At 30.8% G+C, this 16,275-nt stretch overlaps 1 protein-coding gene across 1 annotated transcript; it reads right to left on the reverse strand.

Moving 5' to 3' along the window:
• Positions 1–1,921: 1,921 nt before the first annotated feature.
• Positions 1,922–4,944, reverse strand: LOC110684323 (protein indeterminate-domain 7). The gene is made up of 3 exons (XM_021860765.1): positions 4,402–4,944; positions 3,893–4,289; positions 1,922–3,424 (listed from the first exon to the last, which is right to left on the reverse strand). The coding sequence occupies exons 1-3, from the start codon at positions 4,628–4,630 to the stop codon at positions 2,140–2,142; spliced, it is 1,911 nt and encodes a 636-aa protein (XP_021716457.1). The 5' UTR covers positions 4,631–4,944; the 3' UTR covers positions 1,922–2,139.
• Between the last annotated feature and the right edge of the window lie 11,331 nt (positions 4,945–16,275).

The following is a 16,275-nucleotide window of genomic DNA, read 5'->3' on the forward strand; positions in this document are numbered from 1 at the left end:
CATCTCTTTTTGGATTTGGAAGTATCATAATTAATAATTACCCTAATTATATTTAATTATGGAAATGCGATGTACTGTTATTAGGGCATGCATTAGTGTGGTGTGAACTTCAATACTGGTATAATTCTTTAAAAGGATTAACACCATCCAAAAATGATCATCAAAATTTAAAGTAGAAATTTTCATCAACGTTTTCTTAAAGGCAATAGTACTCAAAAGAAGAATATCATGTAGCATATATTACATTAAGTTTTGTGATAATTGATCAACTTCTAATATGGACAATAATAATATTTTTGTAAGAAAGGCAAAATATTATATGATGTACTTATTACTTTGAAAATCACTGTCTGACATTTACTGATTTACATAACCCTTAATTAAAAAAAAAAAAAAAAAAAAAAGAAAAAAAAGCCTATATAAGCCTGTGGCTTCTGTACAAAGTGAAATAATATAAGCATATATGAAATTCTTGGCATGCATCATGCATATATGTATGTGATTTATCGAGTCACAGGGATATAATATAATCGATCAACGTGCATATTCCATCTTGACTTGTTTCTACCAATTTATCGAATTAAATAAGGAGTAGTTTCATTTTATATCCATAATTATGTAAAAGTTTTCTTTTCATCACATAATATTAACAATGTACAATCTTTGATGGAGAATGGTTTCCTCATCAATTTATTTCTACATTTGCAGATGAGGAAAAACCATGAAAAAACTACTTGTGAATTGAGAGATGAAAAAGCTACTCATCATTGTGTCATTTAGGTAAAATTTTGTATGAAGCTTCAACTTGTAAATTTTTAATTTACTCATGTGTTGATAAACATGTGATCAGTTTCGCTTTCTTAAGATCAATTCTATAAATTAAAGAAAATCAAAATCAAGTTTCAATTATCAAAGAGTGAAAGTTGATTTTATCATATTAAAATCGGTTTTAACTAATAACAATTAATCGAGAGGAACATGAATACTCTAAAGTAAACTTTATATTTTCTATCAATAAAAGTAGGCAAAATGTTTTTAATACACCTTCTAAAAAATGACTTAGCTTATCTAATTCAACATTTAAGATAGACGATGTCTCATATCATCCTGTTCGTACTCATGGTTTAAAATATATAATCAACCTTAAAACGGGTCAATACAACCCTACAAATTCAAGTTGAGGTCAGAAAATTTTTAGAGTCATTAACTTGTTAAATAATTATCACTAATTAAACTTATATATGCAATAAGTAGGGACAAAATTCAACTATTAATAAATTTATCAAATTCAATAATCATTAAGTTGGTAATAAGATCGAATATATATAGGGAATGTCACAATCTCATGATTAACAAACAAACATACTTTTGTTCTTAGACATCATTAATGGAAATAACATGAATTAATAACAAAATCATAGAATTGCTAACTAACTGTATTATTAAAGTAATTAACTCATAATCAAGGACTAAAATTATAAGCTAAGGTTTTCATGTGAATAAGACTAGAGAGGGTGCTCAAAAGGTTGGACCACGTGCGGTGCATGGCCAGGGCTAAAGTGGTCCTTAAGAGAAAGAATTGACAGAAAGAAAAAAAGAATCACTCCTCTAAATAGACACCACATCACATGCACTAACACAAATATATTATAATAATAAAAAAAACACACTATTTTTATTTTTATAAATAATAAAAAAAAATCCACAAAAAAGCCAAAATTTTAATTTGCATTGCATATGAATGTATTTCCTAAAAATGGTAATATTCTTAGGCTTTTGCTTTGAAACCAAAAAAAAAGTTAGGGCTCACTTTCATTTTAATTTTATTTATTTATTTATCATGATGAAAAGAGTATACTTTATATTCTATTTTTATGTAGAATATTCATATGATATGATGTAGAAAATGCAGTGACAAGGGTTATACAAATATGAATATATATAAACTTGATACTAAAAAAAAAAGGGGGGGGGGCATATTCTTGTATTTTTTTGTGTAACAATATAATGTATGAAAAGCCCTTTTCCTTTGAGAGAAGGTAGCTAATAAGCAACAACAAAAGAAAGAGAGAAGCAAAATGTTGTTGCAGTAACTAATTAATTAATTAAACTTAAATTACTAGCTATTTAATTATTTAGCTAACCTTGCCATGATTTATGGCTATCTTGTTGATGATGATGATGATTTGTTGTGATGCAATTACCAAGTCCAGCAATGGTGAGAATATCATTATGTGAAAGTGGTCTTAATCCCAAGAAATCCCTTGTTAATCCATCATTGCCTCCTCCATTGTTGTTGTTGTTGTTGTTTCCATTGGCGTCGTCGCCTCGGGTGGCACCCAGAGAGTGATGGAATGCAGCCATGGAAGAAGTGTCATCGCCACCTTTCTTGGAAGTGCCTAACATACCAGCGATACCAAATGCATCGTCATCATGGTGATCATAGGAAGATGAAATTGAATTAATCATCATGTCATGGAAGAAGCTAGAGGAGGATGTTGGTGGTTGTGGTTGTGGTGGCGAACTCGGACTAGTAAGGTGTGGGTGATCAGACCCACCAATGGAGGTAGCACCGGCAACATTGGTAGTAGTAGTGGTGGTGGTTGGTGTTGGAGTTGTTGTAGGTTTATTCCCAAAAGAAGACAAAGCATGGTTTACTATAAGGCCACTATTATTATTATTATTATTATTGGTAGTACTAGTAGTAGGAGTACTAGTTGGGATGATATCTTGATCACGTGAGGACAAATTCAAACCAAATAAACCAGCTGTAGTAGTTGTATTGGGATTAGTGTCAGTCATGTGACGTTGCGAGTGGTGGTGGTGGTGGTGGTGGGGTTGAGTGGCTGCAGTGTTGCTCATGGTAGCGCCCATCTGAGCTGCCTTTTGCAGCAATGCAGTAGCTGACATGTGGGGAGATGATGCCGCTACTGATACTTGTGTGTGGTAAGGTCCACCAAGACTTCCTGTACCTCCTCCTCCTCCTGAGGATGATGAGAATGTGGGTCCCATGCTAGGGTTGTTACTGTTGTTGTTGTTGTTACTAGGGTTTGGATTTTGTTGCTGTTGCTGATGTGGCATCATGGCATGGTGATGGAAGATTGATGATGACGAAGACGATGACGGATCTATTGATGGACAAGCAAGCCATGGTGGGAGGTTGTTCATCATGTGCTGTTGTTGCTCTCTTTTCAGTGGGAATGCATGTAGCTGATGATCCTGCTGTTGTTGTTGTTGCTGGAACTGAACTTGCTGCTGCTGATGATGTTGCTGAGGGGTCATGAAGTGAGAGTTGGAAGGCCCGGCTGCGGCGACAGCAGCAGCAGCAATAGGGTGTGGTAGAATTGAGTTTGTAGTGATTGATCTAGCTGTTTCCTCTGCTAATGCATCACAAAATGCTCTGTGTGTTATGAAACTATCTCTCCTGCACAAACATATTAACAACCCGATCTTATCACATGACTTCCACAATATATATATGACATATAACACCCCCACATTAAAAGAAAAAAAAGATAAAGAAAAGCAGTAGTACTATACTCTTAACACATGCATACACTCTCACATACATCAAAACAAAAAATCATGCATCTTTTTTATTTTAATCATGTTTCTGATCAACTTTTTGCTTCCCCCTCTCTTGTTTTCTGTCTCTTCCCTATTTCTTTACCATCTATTAATAATTCCATAGACATACATTCCATCTCTCCGTGTCTAAAAATTCTTCCTGTTTAGACAATAATTGACTCACAACAAAATACTGAATACTAAACAAGAACTAAGTACAATCAAAGAAACAAATTAAGATATAATTAGCCCATGAGTTTAATAAAAGTGATGATATAATTAAAAGTAAGATTAATGGATTAGTGAAATTAAAAAAATAAAGTACCTGGAGAAAAGGGTGCCACAATCACATCTGTATTCCCTAGTACCACAAACCTTGGAATGAGCTTTCCAGTCAGATTGAACAGCATATCTCTTAGAACATTTATCACATTTCCATTTTTTTTCACCATGTTTTCTACAAAAATGTTTCTTAATCCCAGTTAAATCACCCAAAGCCCTTGAAGGATCATGGTGCACACAGCTTGTTTCAGGACAAACATAAACTTTCTTCCTAACTTCTTTGTTTGTCCTCTGCTTCAACTTCCATGGTAAGTTATGCCCTCTTCTATGAAGCTGTAAATTCTGATCTCTTTGAAACCCTTTGTTGCAGATCTCGCAAACAAATCTGTTTGTTGCTAGTAATGATTTTGGTGATAAAGCTATCACTTCTGCATCTGGGTCTACAAAACACAATCGTCACATGTCGTCCTACCTAGCTAGGTTTATATTAATGAATGAAACAAATCCATAGGTGTACACGAGAACAACTAAGAATAATTGAAATTCACCTACCTGGGTTACCGGGTAGGTTTCGCTTCCGCTTAGCCGGAGGTTGTTCAGAAGGCTGTTGGTCATCAGAGTGATGATGTGGAAAGTAAAAAGAGTTGCTAGGTTCAACTCTATTATTGTTATTATTACCGGAAGAAACACTAGCATCACCAGAAGCAGCAGAAGTCAAATTTGACATGTTTTCTTCTAAAAAAACTTGTTGTTCTTGTTGTTGTAGCTGATGTTTTATCATTCTTTTTTTTTTTTAAAAAAAAAAAAAAAACAAAAACAAAATTGGTGGATTTTTGGAAAACTATAAAAAATAATTAGCAACTTAATTTGGATCTTTGTTTTGTCATGTTTACAAAAAATAAATTTGTTTTGAAGGATCTAAAAATATGTGAATGATCTAAAAAGACAAAAGAAAACCCAAATCTGGAAAATAATGAAAGAAAGAAAGACAAAGTTAAGATGAAATATATAAATAAAAAAGGTTTAAGAAAAAAAAAATGGTATGAAGCACTAACAGAAGAAGCTAGCTTAGGAGGAGAGAGAGAGAGAGAGAGAGAGAGAGAGAGAGAGAGAGAGAGAGAGAGAGAGAGAGAGAGAGAGAGAGAGAGAGAGAGAGAGAGAGAGAGAGAGAGAGAGAGAGAGAGAGAGAGAGAGAGAGAGAGAGAGAGAGAGAGGCTAAAATGAATTCTGTAGGTGGTAGCTTAGTGTGACTATATAACATAAGTTGTTTTTCATAAATGTGAATATGGTTTACTAAAATCAACTAATTTAACCCGACCCATATTCTAGAGAGAGAAAGTAGGAGAGTACTGAAAGAGAGAGAGAGAGAGAAAGCCCTTGTGCTCTCACTAAAAACCATTGCCCAAACCCAAAGGAAAATGGGAAAATCCCAAACATACCTTTTTTTTTAATTTTATTTTTTTAATGGCAAATATTTTTTTTACTATTTTTTTTTTACATGGATAAGAAAAGAGGATATTAGGAGATCCCCTTCACGAGAAAAACTCTTAATAGCGTTGAAGATATTATTTACCAGTAAATTAGACAAAGAAAGAATAGTACTCCTTATAGGCTTATAGCTAGCCATTTAGTGTATGTACAAAGGGGCGGAGACATTATAAATGTACAATTGTACAAACTAAGTCATTTTAAATAATAATGTAACAGTCGACTTTATTAATGGGTGATCTGACTAAGGGTATGTTCTGATTTACTAAACTGAATTGAATAAAATATTTTACAAGAGAAGGAAATTAGGAATTGAACTGAACTTAATTAATTGAAGCTGAACTGAATAGAACTGAATTGAAAAGAAGTTGAAGCTAGAGAACAGGTCCTAAGTTGCATTCTCTTCACTTTGAAATGAAAACAAAAATTAGAAAAAAAAGAAATTAGGGTTACTTTGGTTTGATCAACTCGGATCAAGGTTAGTTGAGTAGATGTATACAATGAAATAAATTTGGGTTGATCAAATCTATAAGTATGGGTGAGAAGAACATGTCCTACTATTCAAAAAAAAAAAAAAAAGAAGAACATGTCCTAAGCTATTGAGTGTTGTACGCAACACACCCGTTATATGCAAAACTGTTGAATTGAGCGGTGAATAATTAATTAAATAGCCATAGAATTATTGAAAGAATTAATATTAAAAAACCACCATCAAATCTGATGTTGCCCATTTTGTCTTTTCCTTAGTTGGGACCTATAGTATATCTTTCCCTACCCCCATAAAAATAAAAAAATTCCTTTCTTTTTGATCAAAAAAATCTTTATAAAAACAAAGCTTTTGTAAAAGTAAAAATAAAAATAATCTCCCAAGTGCTAAAAACTTTTCTTTAATCTAACCATCTTTCCAATCTGTGCTAAAAAGTGAGATGAAAAAGCAAGGATGTAAAAAGGGACAATGATTTGTAAATGAAGAGAGACAGCAGAAAAAACTGTCTATTTGTATATTCATTCTACCCATCATTCATTTTTCAATTAGACTTGTGTAAACAAGTAGTAAAATCCTCTTATCAAACCTTTCTTCTGTACTTATTTCTCTTTTCCTCATTTAACTTTCTTCCTACTTTTTTCTCTGTATATTCATTTTCAGCTTTGTTTTTACGTAGTTACTGTCACATGCTAGCTTGCTTGATCGATCAAGTTGTAAAATATGTAAAAAAGTGTGTAACAGTTAAAAACCCATGTATTAGAATAAGTAATTAATTAATTGTCACTATGTCTTTATTTTACTTTTGTTAATTATTTTAATTTCTCAATTATTCTTAATTACTAATATAATGTAATACTTTCTTTGTAGAGTGTTTTGACTATGCATGTTGTTGGGGCTAGTCAAGTAGGGAATAACAATTAAGGACCGTTTAATTTTCAAGCCATGCATGAACTTTCAATACGTTACTAGTATGCATAGTGAGGAAAATAATAAAGATGAGTTGATAATTCCAAGAAATCGCAGAAAGATATTCAAATAACGATCATAGTAAACTGTATAATAAATTGCCTCATAATTAATTTGTTAACATAAGTGGTGTATATTACTTTCTCTAGCTGGTATGCTTTTTTTTTATTTATTTTTTTTTTTTTTTTTATGAAGTATTACAATACTTCATTACTTTCTTTCGTTTTAAGCACATGTAAATACAACGGCATAAATATAACCTAGAGAAGAATTTTCAAATAAAGTGTCACCTTATTAATTAAGATTATTATTATTAGTTCATTAATTATTATAGTCATTATAATAGAACAGTTTGCATTGTTAACCTCACTTGAAAAGGACACATGAAGGAAATTGGGCGGTCAAGTTTTTGTATCATATTGTCTCATAGTTTAAATTTAATTTTACTAAAATAAAAAGTTTCTTTTTGACAGTTACTTGTTTCATTCCAAAAACTTCTTTTTATACTTTTACATAAACTACAAAGATCGAACATCAAAAGAAATTAAAAGGCACTCGATCGATCACTAACTACGTGAATGCAATTGACTTCCGCAAGAGTTAAAATTTGTGATTTTTTTCAACTTATATGCTTGACATGCTATATATTAAAAGTAATTAGCTAGGTACAGTGATCGAGGAGGCTTTTTTTTTTTTTTTTTTTTTTTTTTTTAATTTTATAAACATATCTCTTGCTTTTATTATACCTTTAGCTAAGGTTGGCTTTTTTTTTTTGTGGGAGGAAAGGTATCTTAGAGTGTTGTTTTCTTTTAAAATTTAAGATAAGAATTATCTTTGGCAACCCAAAAAAAAGTTCAATCTGTGTCTTATAATTACTTAATTCTTCCTTGTTAATTACAAGTATAAAAGACAATAACAGAATATGTACGTGTGAATAGTGTAAAATTTCAACTATTATAATTTAAAAAAAAAAATAGAAAAAGTACTCTTTTTTTTAAAAAAATAAATAAATTGAAAAGGGGTCTAAATACATGTAAAATGTACACATTTGCTTTTATACAGAGTAGTTCAATTGATCAAGTTTATATCGACCTTTAGGGTCCTTGGAAAATTTCCTTTGTCCTTTTCATGCTAGAGTAGCAATGTTCTCAAAAATGACAATTATGGCTCTATTTGGAGTTGTCAAATTGAAATACGCTTCCGTTTCGTTTTCAAATATCCCTACTTTTCTGAAGAAGATATATTTATTTTGTAAGTGTACAACTCTAAGGGTATGATGAAACCCCATCTTTGTTAATTAGTCGACATACTCTCACAAGTTACAAGTATATCCTTATATACGGCGGACCTATTTGATCTTCATGCCACGACTCAATCAAGGCGGGGACAAATATATTATGAAAAATAAAAGGATTTGAGAATGGATCCTTGAGTCCACTCTTTAGCCAGAGATTATCGATGGGTAATTAAATACTTTTAAAATTTCCGAGAAAAATCCTTTCTTTCCGTGTTTTATAAACACTTATGCTGAAAATGTTATGTCAGATAATATCAACTCCTCTATTAAAGTGATTTCCATTGATCAATATTTATAGGGTTACAATCAGAAACCTAATCATATTAGGTAACTATAAAATATGTACAGATATCAAAGATAATCTTATACAAAATATATCCTAAACCTAGGATGAGAATATTATATGGATATTCTCTATCATGTTATCTGGCCTAGAGGACTTTAAATACCAAGAAACATGGCATTTCAAGTAACATCCATGAGTAAGACCAGGAAGCCAATTAATGTACTTTCTGTTAGAACTTCTATTTTCAGTGGGACCTAAAATATTGGTTTTTTCTGTTTTATGTTTCTGGCATTTTTCTCATAAGTTTTGTTCTCTCATTCAATGGCTATTATTGTTTTCAATTTCATATATATACAGCTATACACCTAAATAAATTACTCTTAATAATATTACAGTATAATTGTTTTTAGGGTTGTTTAGAGTATTTCATCACTTTTTGTTCTTTTATGGTATTGGTTTCTTAAATTTTGAATCTTTTTCAAGTTTAGTATAATTTTTTATTTAGCATTTATTTCCTGAATATAACAAAAGAAGAAGAAGAAGAAAACGTGTATTATTTCTTGGTTACTTGATAATAATACTAAGTATAGGAAAAGAACATTATCCTAGAGTATTACGTTAGCTTAAGTATGGTACGTACGAATAATAATACAATTTTGGCATTACTATTGGTATCAATAATAGTTTGCCACAATTGTATTATTATCACAGTCTAACCATTTATAATCCATTAATTCAAACAGCTCAACTACTTGAAGCTTTTTAATTAATTAGAATCATCGCTAGTTTTACCCTAATCTTTGATTTTTTTTCGCACTGAGTGATGAGGACTGAGGAGGAGGTAATCCCTCAATTTTAATGCAATTATTATCATTTTTAAAACCGGAATACCGTACCACAAACAAAATTAATGTAGTATATAAGAACATGACTATTACGTAGCATTCTAGTGATTCGCAAAACCTACGTACTATATAAAACACAAAGTTTCATGTGTGGCTATGATGGGGTTACTTGGTCAGGGTTTATTTGGTCAAGGGTTACTCGGTCAATTAAAAGGTCATGGGTTACTCGGTTGGTCATGTATGAGTTACTCAGCTCGTGTGTCACTCAGCCATACGGTGTGACCAGTCACACAACATACACGCTGATATAAAATAATGTGTGTAAATTTTAAATACATGATTGCAAAAGTATTGCATGTGACATATATATGTAGTCTATGCACACACACTCTCTTATTTAGTATGCAATAAAAGAAAAGAACATCCTAATATCAACGTTGTACTTCAATTGAAATTTCCTAAGCTCGATTTTCAAATTCAAAATCGACATTAAATCCTATTTGGAATGAAGTTAACATCATCAAGGACCTTTCTCAATTTTGAATTTGGAATGAAGTTGAGAATAGTCTCCTTGCACGCACGTTGGTGATAGAGGCTGAATAAAGGAGAAAGATCAAATGCCAATTTAATTTTGCATTTAAACCAAGCAATAATGTATATTTCTCATTAAATCATCTTCTAAATACTTTTCTCCGATCATCAATTATTGACTACCTGTTTTATTATAGAGTGGAGAATATCGTCTAGACTCTAGAGTATAGTAGGTGATAGATAACACATTTAAGAAATTAACGACTAATACGTGAATTGAAGTATTAGCCTATTAGGCTTCTCTAAAAATGAGCCAAATTATCATTACAAATTAAAACCATGCATGATATAGGCAAGTATTTATCCCTTAGGCCCTTTTTGGTTGAAAGGATTTGGATGGAAAAGAAAAGAAAGGAAAGGGTTTTAATCATGTTCATATGTTTGGTTGAATTAATAACATAAGAATTCAAAGGAAAGGAAGGGAAGTGGGAGGAAAGTTCCTTCACAAATTATTAGCTTTCCTTTCCTCCCAAAATCAAAGGAATTCGACTGGAAAGAGAAAAATAAAAGTTATCCTTTATAATTTTTTTTTTCTCTTCCCTTCATTTCTTTTCATTAACCAAACATTGGAAAAGAAAAATACCTTCCTTTCCTTTGTTTTCCTTTCTTTTCCCTTCCCTTCCTTTCTCCTCTTTTCCTTTACTATTATATTTGTGTTATAATATAATAACTAGCAAAGTACTATATACAAATAAACTAGACTAAACTATTTTATAATCCGAACACGTACTAAAGGATGGGATATCATATTGAATCTTATTGATCACGGACCCTAATCTTATGGTTAGATTATAACACACACTAAACTAAGAATGGCTTACGGCCTATTCACATTTACTTAATTTCAGTTCAGTTCAGTTCAGCTCCAATCAATTCAGTTCAGTCCAGCTCCTAATTTCTCTCTCTCATAAAATATTCATTTCAGCTTAGTCAGTTCAGTTCAGTTCCAATCAGTTCAGTTCAGCTCCAATCAGTTCAGTTCAGCTCAGCTCCGCTCCAATCAGTTTAGTTCAGTTCAGTTCAATTCATTTCAGCTCATTTCAGTAAATGTGAATAGACCCTTAGAACTTTAGATGGTTCATCAAGTACTTCTCTTGATTGAATTCATATCAAATCATGCTTGAATTTTATGTTTATAAAACCTAGCAAAGCACTATATATAAAAAGTTATTTAAGGATGTACCAAACAAGTGAAATTTAGATTGTGTTTTTCAAAATATAGATAGATCCCCTCTATTTGTCACTACTCTTCTCTAATTATCATATTTTAAAGTTTATATTAATTTCCAATGAGACTGCAACTAAGTGACGAAAACATATAGCTAGGGAATATACATATCCTTCAGTATTTTGCAGGTTATCAAACCATATATTATAAATATTAATTAATCTAGCTAGATGTATACAGTAAGGTGAGTAAGCTAACTTCAATTCATATCTAGATTTTCTTTCTTTGGATTTATCATAATAAAGATACTCTTTAATAATTTATATAACGTTGAATACAATGATTTATGTGGATTTAGATAATTAATTAGATGTACATGTACTATTTCTACATGTCACTTAATGATACGGTCACTAATATTTCAGTGAATTAGTGTTCTTTCACACTATAAATTATTAAAGGTTGTTACATACTTGTTTTATATTATGTGCATTAATTATTTGAAAAGCAATCGCATAAATATAACATAGATTAGATATATTTTTACTATTAAATATTCCATTTATTTTGTCTTGTTTATCAATTTTTTTCTTCCTAAAATAGGAATTTTGCTGGTTCCCTCTTCTTTCTCCCCACCTCCCACATTAGCCAAATGTGCTACCCCAGCTCATTTAATCTTAAACCTAATTGATTAGAGATTTAAAAATCAATAATTCAATGATTGTTAATCACAACTAATTAATTATTGTGATTGAAAATATTTATTTGTGTGAATTGAAGCTAAATAAAGAAACAATTTTTCTCAAAAAAAAAAAAAAATGAAAATAAAGAAACAACTACATATACTACGTATATAATTACGTGGAAAGCAAACCTTTTGTTATCGGATACCATTTATGCCACATGGCATGCCTTGCACTGTACCTCTACCAATTTATACAAGCTAAATTACAAGTACTTATTATTTGTCTTTGTCAAAAAAAAAAAAAAACCTTATTATTTGTAAAATAATGTACTAATCTGTTACAAGTACTTATTATTAGAGCATTATGCATAATTTTTACAAATTACAAGTAATTTACTTGTTCATGCATATAATGCTCTCACTATACAAATTGCTCTTTTTATCGTCCGTTATGATTGACTCATGCCTCTATTTAGTAATTAAGTATAATATACCTATACGTGTATAAAAAAAGGTATAATATACGTATAATAATACAACTAATATAAGCTAATGAAAAGTTGTGTTACATCTGTTTCATTGATTTTCATGAATTTAAATTTATTAAAACATACTACTATATATATTTGAATCATAACAAATTTACTTGAACTAAATTGAAGGCATCTAAACTAATCTAATAAATTCAACAAATAAAATTACTTATTTTAATAATAAACTAAACATGATGATGAATAATCCTTATTTTCTCTAAAATTAACTAATATGAACTCCCTCCCCCCCTAAATTTACCTTATTATAACCTTATCATATTATAATAAGTAGAAATAAGGTGAACTAAATGGAGTCTAAGTTACTTCTTGTACAATAACTTCGATCTAATCATTAATTACTTTGTAATTAGCTATATGTCATTTCATACCACTGAGCAAATGTTATGAGTTATGACAAACTTATCAAATATAAACATGCATACCATGCAAGCGTATAGCATATACGAAGTATTAAAGATAATGGGTATATTTATTTTTACCAAAAAAAAGATAATAGGTGTTTTTTGGTCCCAGATAATACATGGTATATCTTATAAAACTGTTGACATTTTCTGAACTTTAAACAATAGTGTCTACTACAGATTCTAGTAGTGTTACGTCAAAATGCAATTCATCAGGTAGTAGAAAGTAGCTACCAAAATTTTAAACAATTTCGTTCAAATAATAAGTAACTTACCTTGTGTCGTACCTCCTACAAATCTACAATTATCTTGATCAAAGCCTCAATTTGATTAGATAGACGAGGTCATTCATACATTGCTATATCTTTATTACTCCTCCTACCCCGCCTACTGCTTACATATTGTAACTGTATAGTACTACCTCCGTTAAATATTATGTGCAACTTTGGAATATTATATATCTCATCACAAATAATACCTCAGAGTTGTACATAACATTTAATGGAGATAGTATAAAAAGTATTCTACTTGTTCTTAAAAAATTGATACAGTTTTCTCGCCTTTATAGTATAATACCCAAATGATAAAATTGTAGGAATTCAGTCCATTTGAATAAGAGGATGCAATGAATTGCATCCTTAGGATTGTGTCTAAAAATCTCTTTGTAAGTGTAGTGTTGCTTACATGTGAAGGTACCCCACAAAAATAAAAATATTCCTTACCTTTCCTGTATACATATTCCACAATGAACATGCTCTATGATTCAATATGAATAATACAAGATGAGGAAATAAACTGCAAAGCTTTCAAGAATTTTATTGAATCAAATTTATCATCATTTTTTTAGTTGATTGCTTAAAAATGTTTTAGGCCTAAGGTATGTTGGTGGGGAGTGCTACAGCTAGCTAGCTAACGAATATTTGCAGCCATGCACAGCATAATTATAGTTAGGAAGAAGACAATGATACTATGCTATATTTTAAATGTCTTATTTTATTCTTTTTTTCATTCATGTTGTACTTTGAAATAATAAGAATGTTTTAAGGTAAAAAATTACAGTGTAAATCACTAAATCGTACTACACCATGTGTGAATCTTTAACTAATATATATGTGTAGTACTAGATCTATAAGCACATTATGTATATGCATACAATAATTTGATTAAAATATGTTTTATATAAAAGATTAAATGATAGAAGCTAAGGGTATTTTACGCGTTTATTTTAGGTGAAATGTAAACCACTCAAGAGTTGACTGATTCATAACGTAACGTCCCTGAGTAATCTCAGAGGAAATTAAAGACTACAAGATCAAAAGAAAATAGGTAGAAGGGGAAAAGTGCAGAAGAGACAATAATGTGCCTTCTGGCATGTTGCTTGAAAGAGAGGCTAAATTTTATCAAAATCTAATCTTATGTTATTTGGGTGACCGAAAGAAAACATTTCCAGCCTAGCTTATTACAAGTCCCATATGCACTATCCCTCTTGCTAGGCGTAGCACAACCCCACACTCCACACAACCCCCCCCCCCCCCCCACCCTCCTCAAAACAATCCCCACCTGGCCTCTTGACTACAACCACGTCAACCTCTATGTAATATATCATCTTACTGTGTTACATACATTCGGGTGTATTTATATATCAAATGTATCGGACAATAATTAGTATAAGATCGAAAAGAAATTTGTGTTTAGAAGGTGACATAATCATTAAGCAGGGGAGAAGATTTAAAATTTTGGTCAATTTGTCATGAACATACAAGCTAAGCATTAGAAGACTGTTTTAGAAACTTAGGGTCTGTTCACATTTATTGAAATGAACTAAACTGATTAAAGTTGAACTGAACTGAACTGAACTGATTGGAACTAAACTGATTAAAGTTGAACTGAACTGAACTGATTGGAACTGAACTGAACTGAATAGAGCTTAAATGAATATTTTATGAGAGAAGGAAATTAGGAGCTGAACTGAACTGAGCTAAATTGATTGGAGATGATTAGAAATGAACTGAAATTAAGTTGAAGTGAACAGACCCTTAAACTATGTACCAACGGTTTTATTTGACTTATTACAGATAAAATAAAAAAAATGTTAAGGTAAGAGATTAGATGAAATAAGTTTTAGTAATGTAAACTTAACATTGTATTAGTTCAAATAAATTCAAATAAGTAAAAATAAATTAGGTGGAACATGTACATTATTATTAGTCCTTAGCTAATATCTCATTTACATTAAACTATTTAAAGGCAAGGTAGACAAAAGCATGATACTACTAAAGATAAATTTATTATTTTAAAAGTCTTATCTCAAAATTTCAACTCCTAGCTTAGCTCAATTATTAGGAAAGTTAAATAGTGAAAAAGAACTATACATGCAACAACGTAACATTAACAGTACAAAATTACTATTCCAAAAACTTGTTTAGAACTATGATTTTACTTTATGTCAAGAGAACTTATGAAAGTAGGATAATCATTGTAAAACAATGACAGTATAACTATTTGTTTTGGATTAATTAGCTTTTCCTTTTTTGACTTTTTTACACGTGTACAGTTTTATTGATCAAATTAGTGTCAAGAAAACTATTAATTACATAGAGTATTACTTTAATTTAGAGAAGAAAAATATTTAAAAGTATGTATTGCCTTTTCTAAAATAAAGTAATGGTCCTTCACAAACATTGGACTTTCAAATTGAAATAATGTAGTGATACCAAACTTTGAGATTGGTTTTTGCATGTCAAAACAACTAGCAATGATTTTTGTACTAAATTATTTTTATTTTTAGTTTAGGGCAAACTTAGCAATTTAGCATCAATATATTCCCTATATCATAAACCATTTCCATTTACACGTACTTAAATCTTATTGACCATGTACATGCTAATTTAGCAATTTGACTAGGCATGGCCAATGAGTCAATGACGTTTTACTACAACCTCTAGTATTAAATTATTAATGGTGCGTTAATATGTAATATTCTATGAAAATTTTTATATGTTTAAAGGCAATCACGTCATTTATTATTCTAATCAATATTATAGTTTTCAAATTCAAAATCAATAATACTTTAAATTCTTCTCTAAATTTGCTTCACATGACAAGCGCATACGTCTCTAAAAAAAATGCATACATCTCTTTAGTAGCTTTCAAAAAAAGCTTAGCATGCACAAGCACAGAGGTTTTAGCCAATATTTTTGCAAACAATTAAATGATAAAAGTTTTTTTAAAAATATGAAGAGAAATATTGACCGACAACACAGTGTTGAGAGAAGAGTTACCTACCTCTCATCATGTACTTGACCTTTAGAAAAAAATGTAAATGACTGCCGTTACCATATTATTGTCAAAAATGAGTCAAAATTAAAAATTTGATTAAAAATAAAAAGAAGAGGAAGAGCAAATCTAGCTAGTGATTTGGAACATCTTAGAACTGAGCAAACTGTCAAAACGGTTTGACAGTTCGGGTTCGGTTCGGTTTGAAATCGGTTCGGTATTAAATCGGGTCGGTTTGAAATCGGTTTAAATGTATCGCGGGTCGGTTTCAGTTCGGTTTAAATAGTTATCGGTTCGATTCGGTTTCGGTTTATTCTTGCGCGGTTTTAATTCGATTCGGGTTGTAAACGGTTCGGGAAGTAAACGGTTCGGTACAGCCGGG

This window comes from Chenopodium quinoa, unplaced genomic scaffold (assembly GCF_001683475.1).
Source record: "Chenopodium quinoa cultivar QQ74 unplaced genomic scaffold, ASM168347v1, whole genome shotgun sequence".
In the NCBI taxonomy this organism is placed as follows: domain Eukaryota; kingdom Viridiplantae; phylum Streptophyta; class Magnoliopsida; order Caryophyllales; family Amaranthaceae; genus Chenopodium; species Chenopodium quinoa.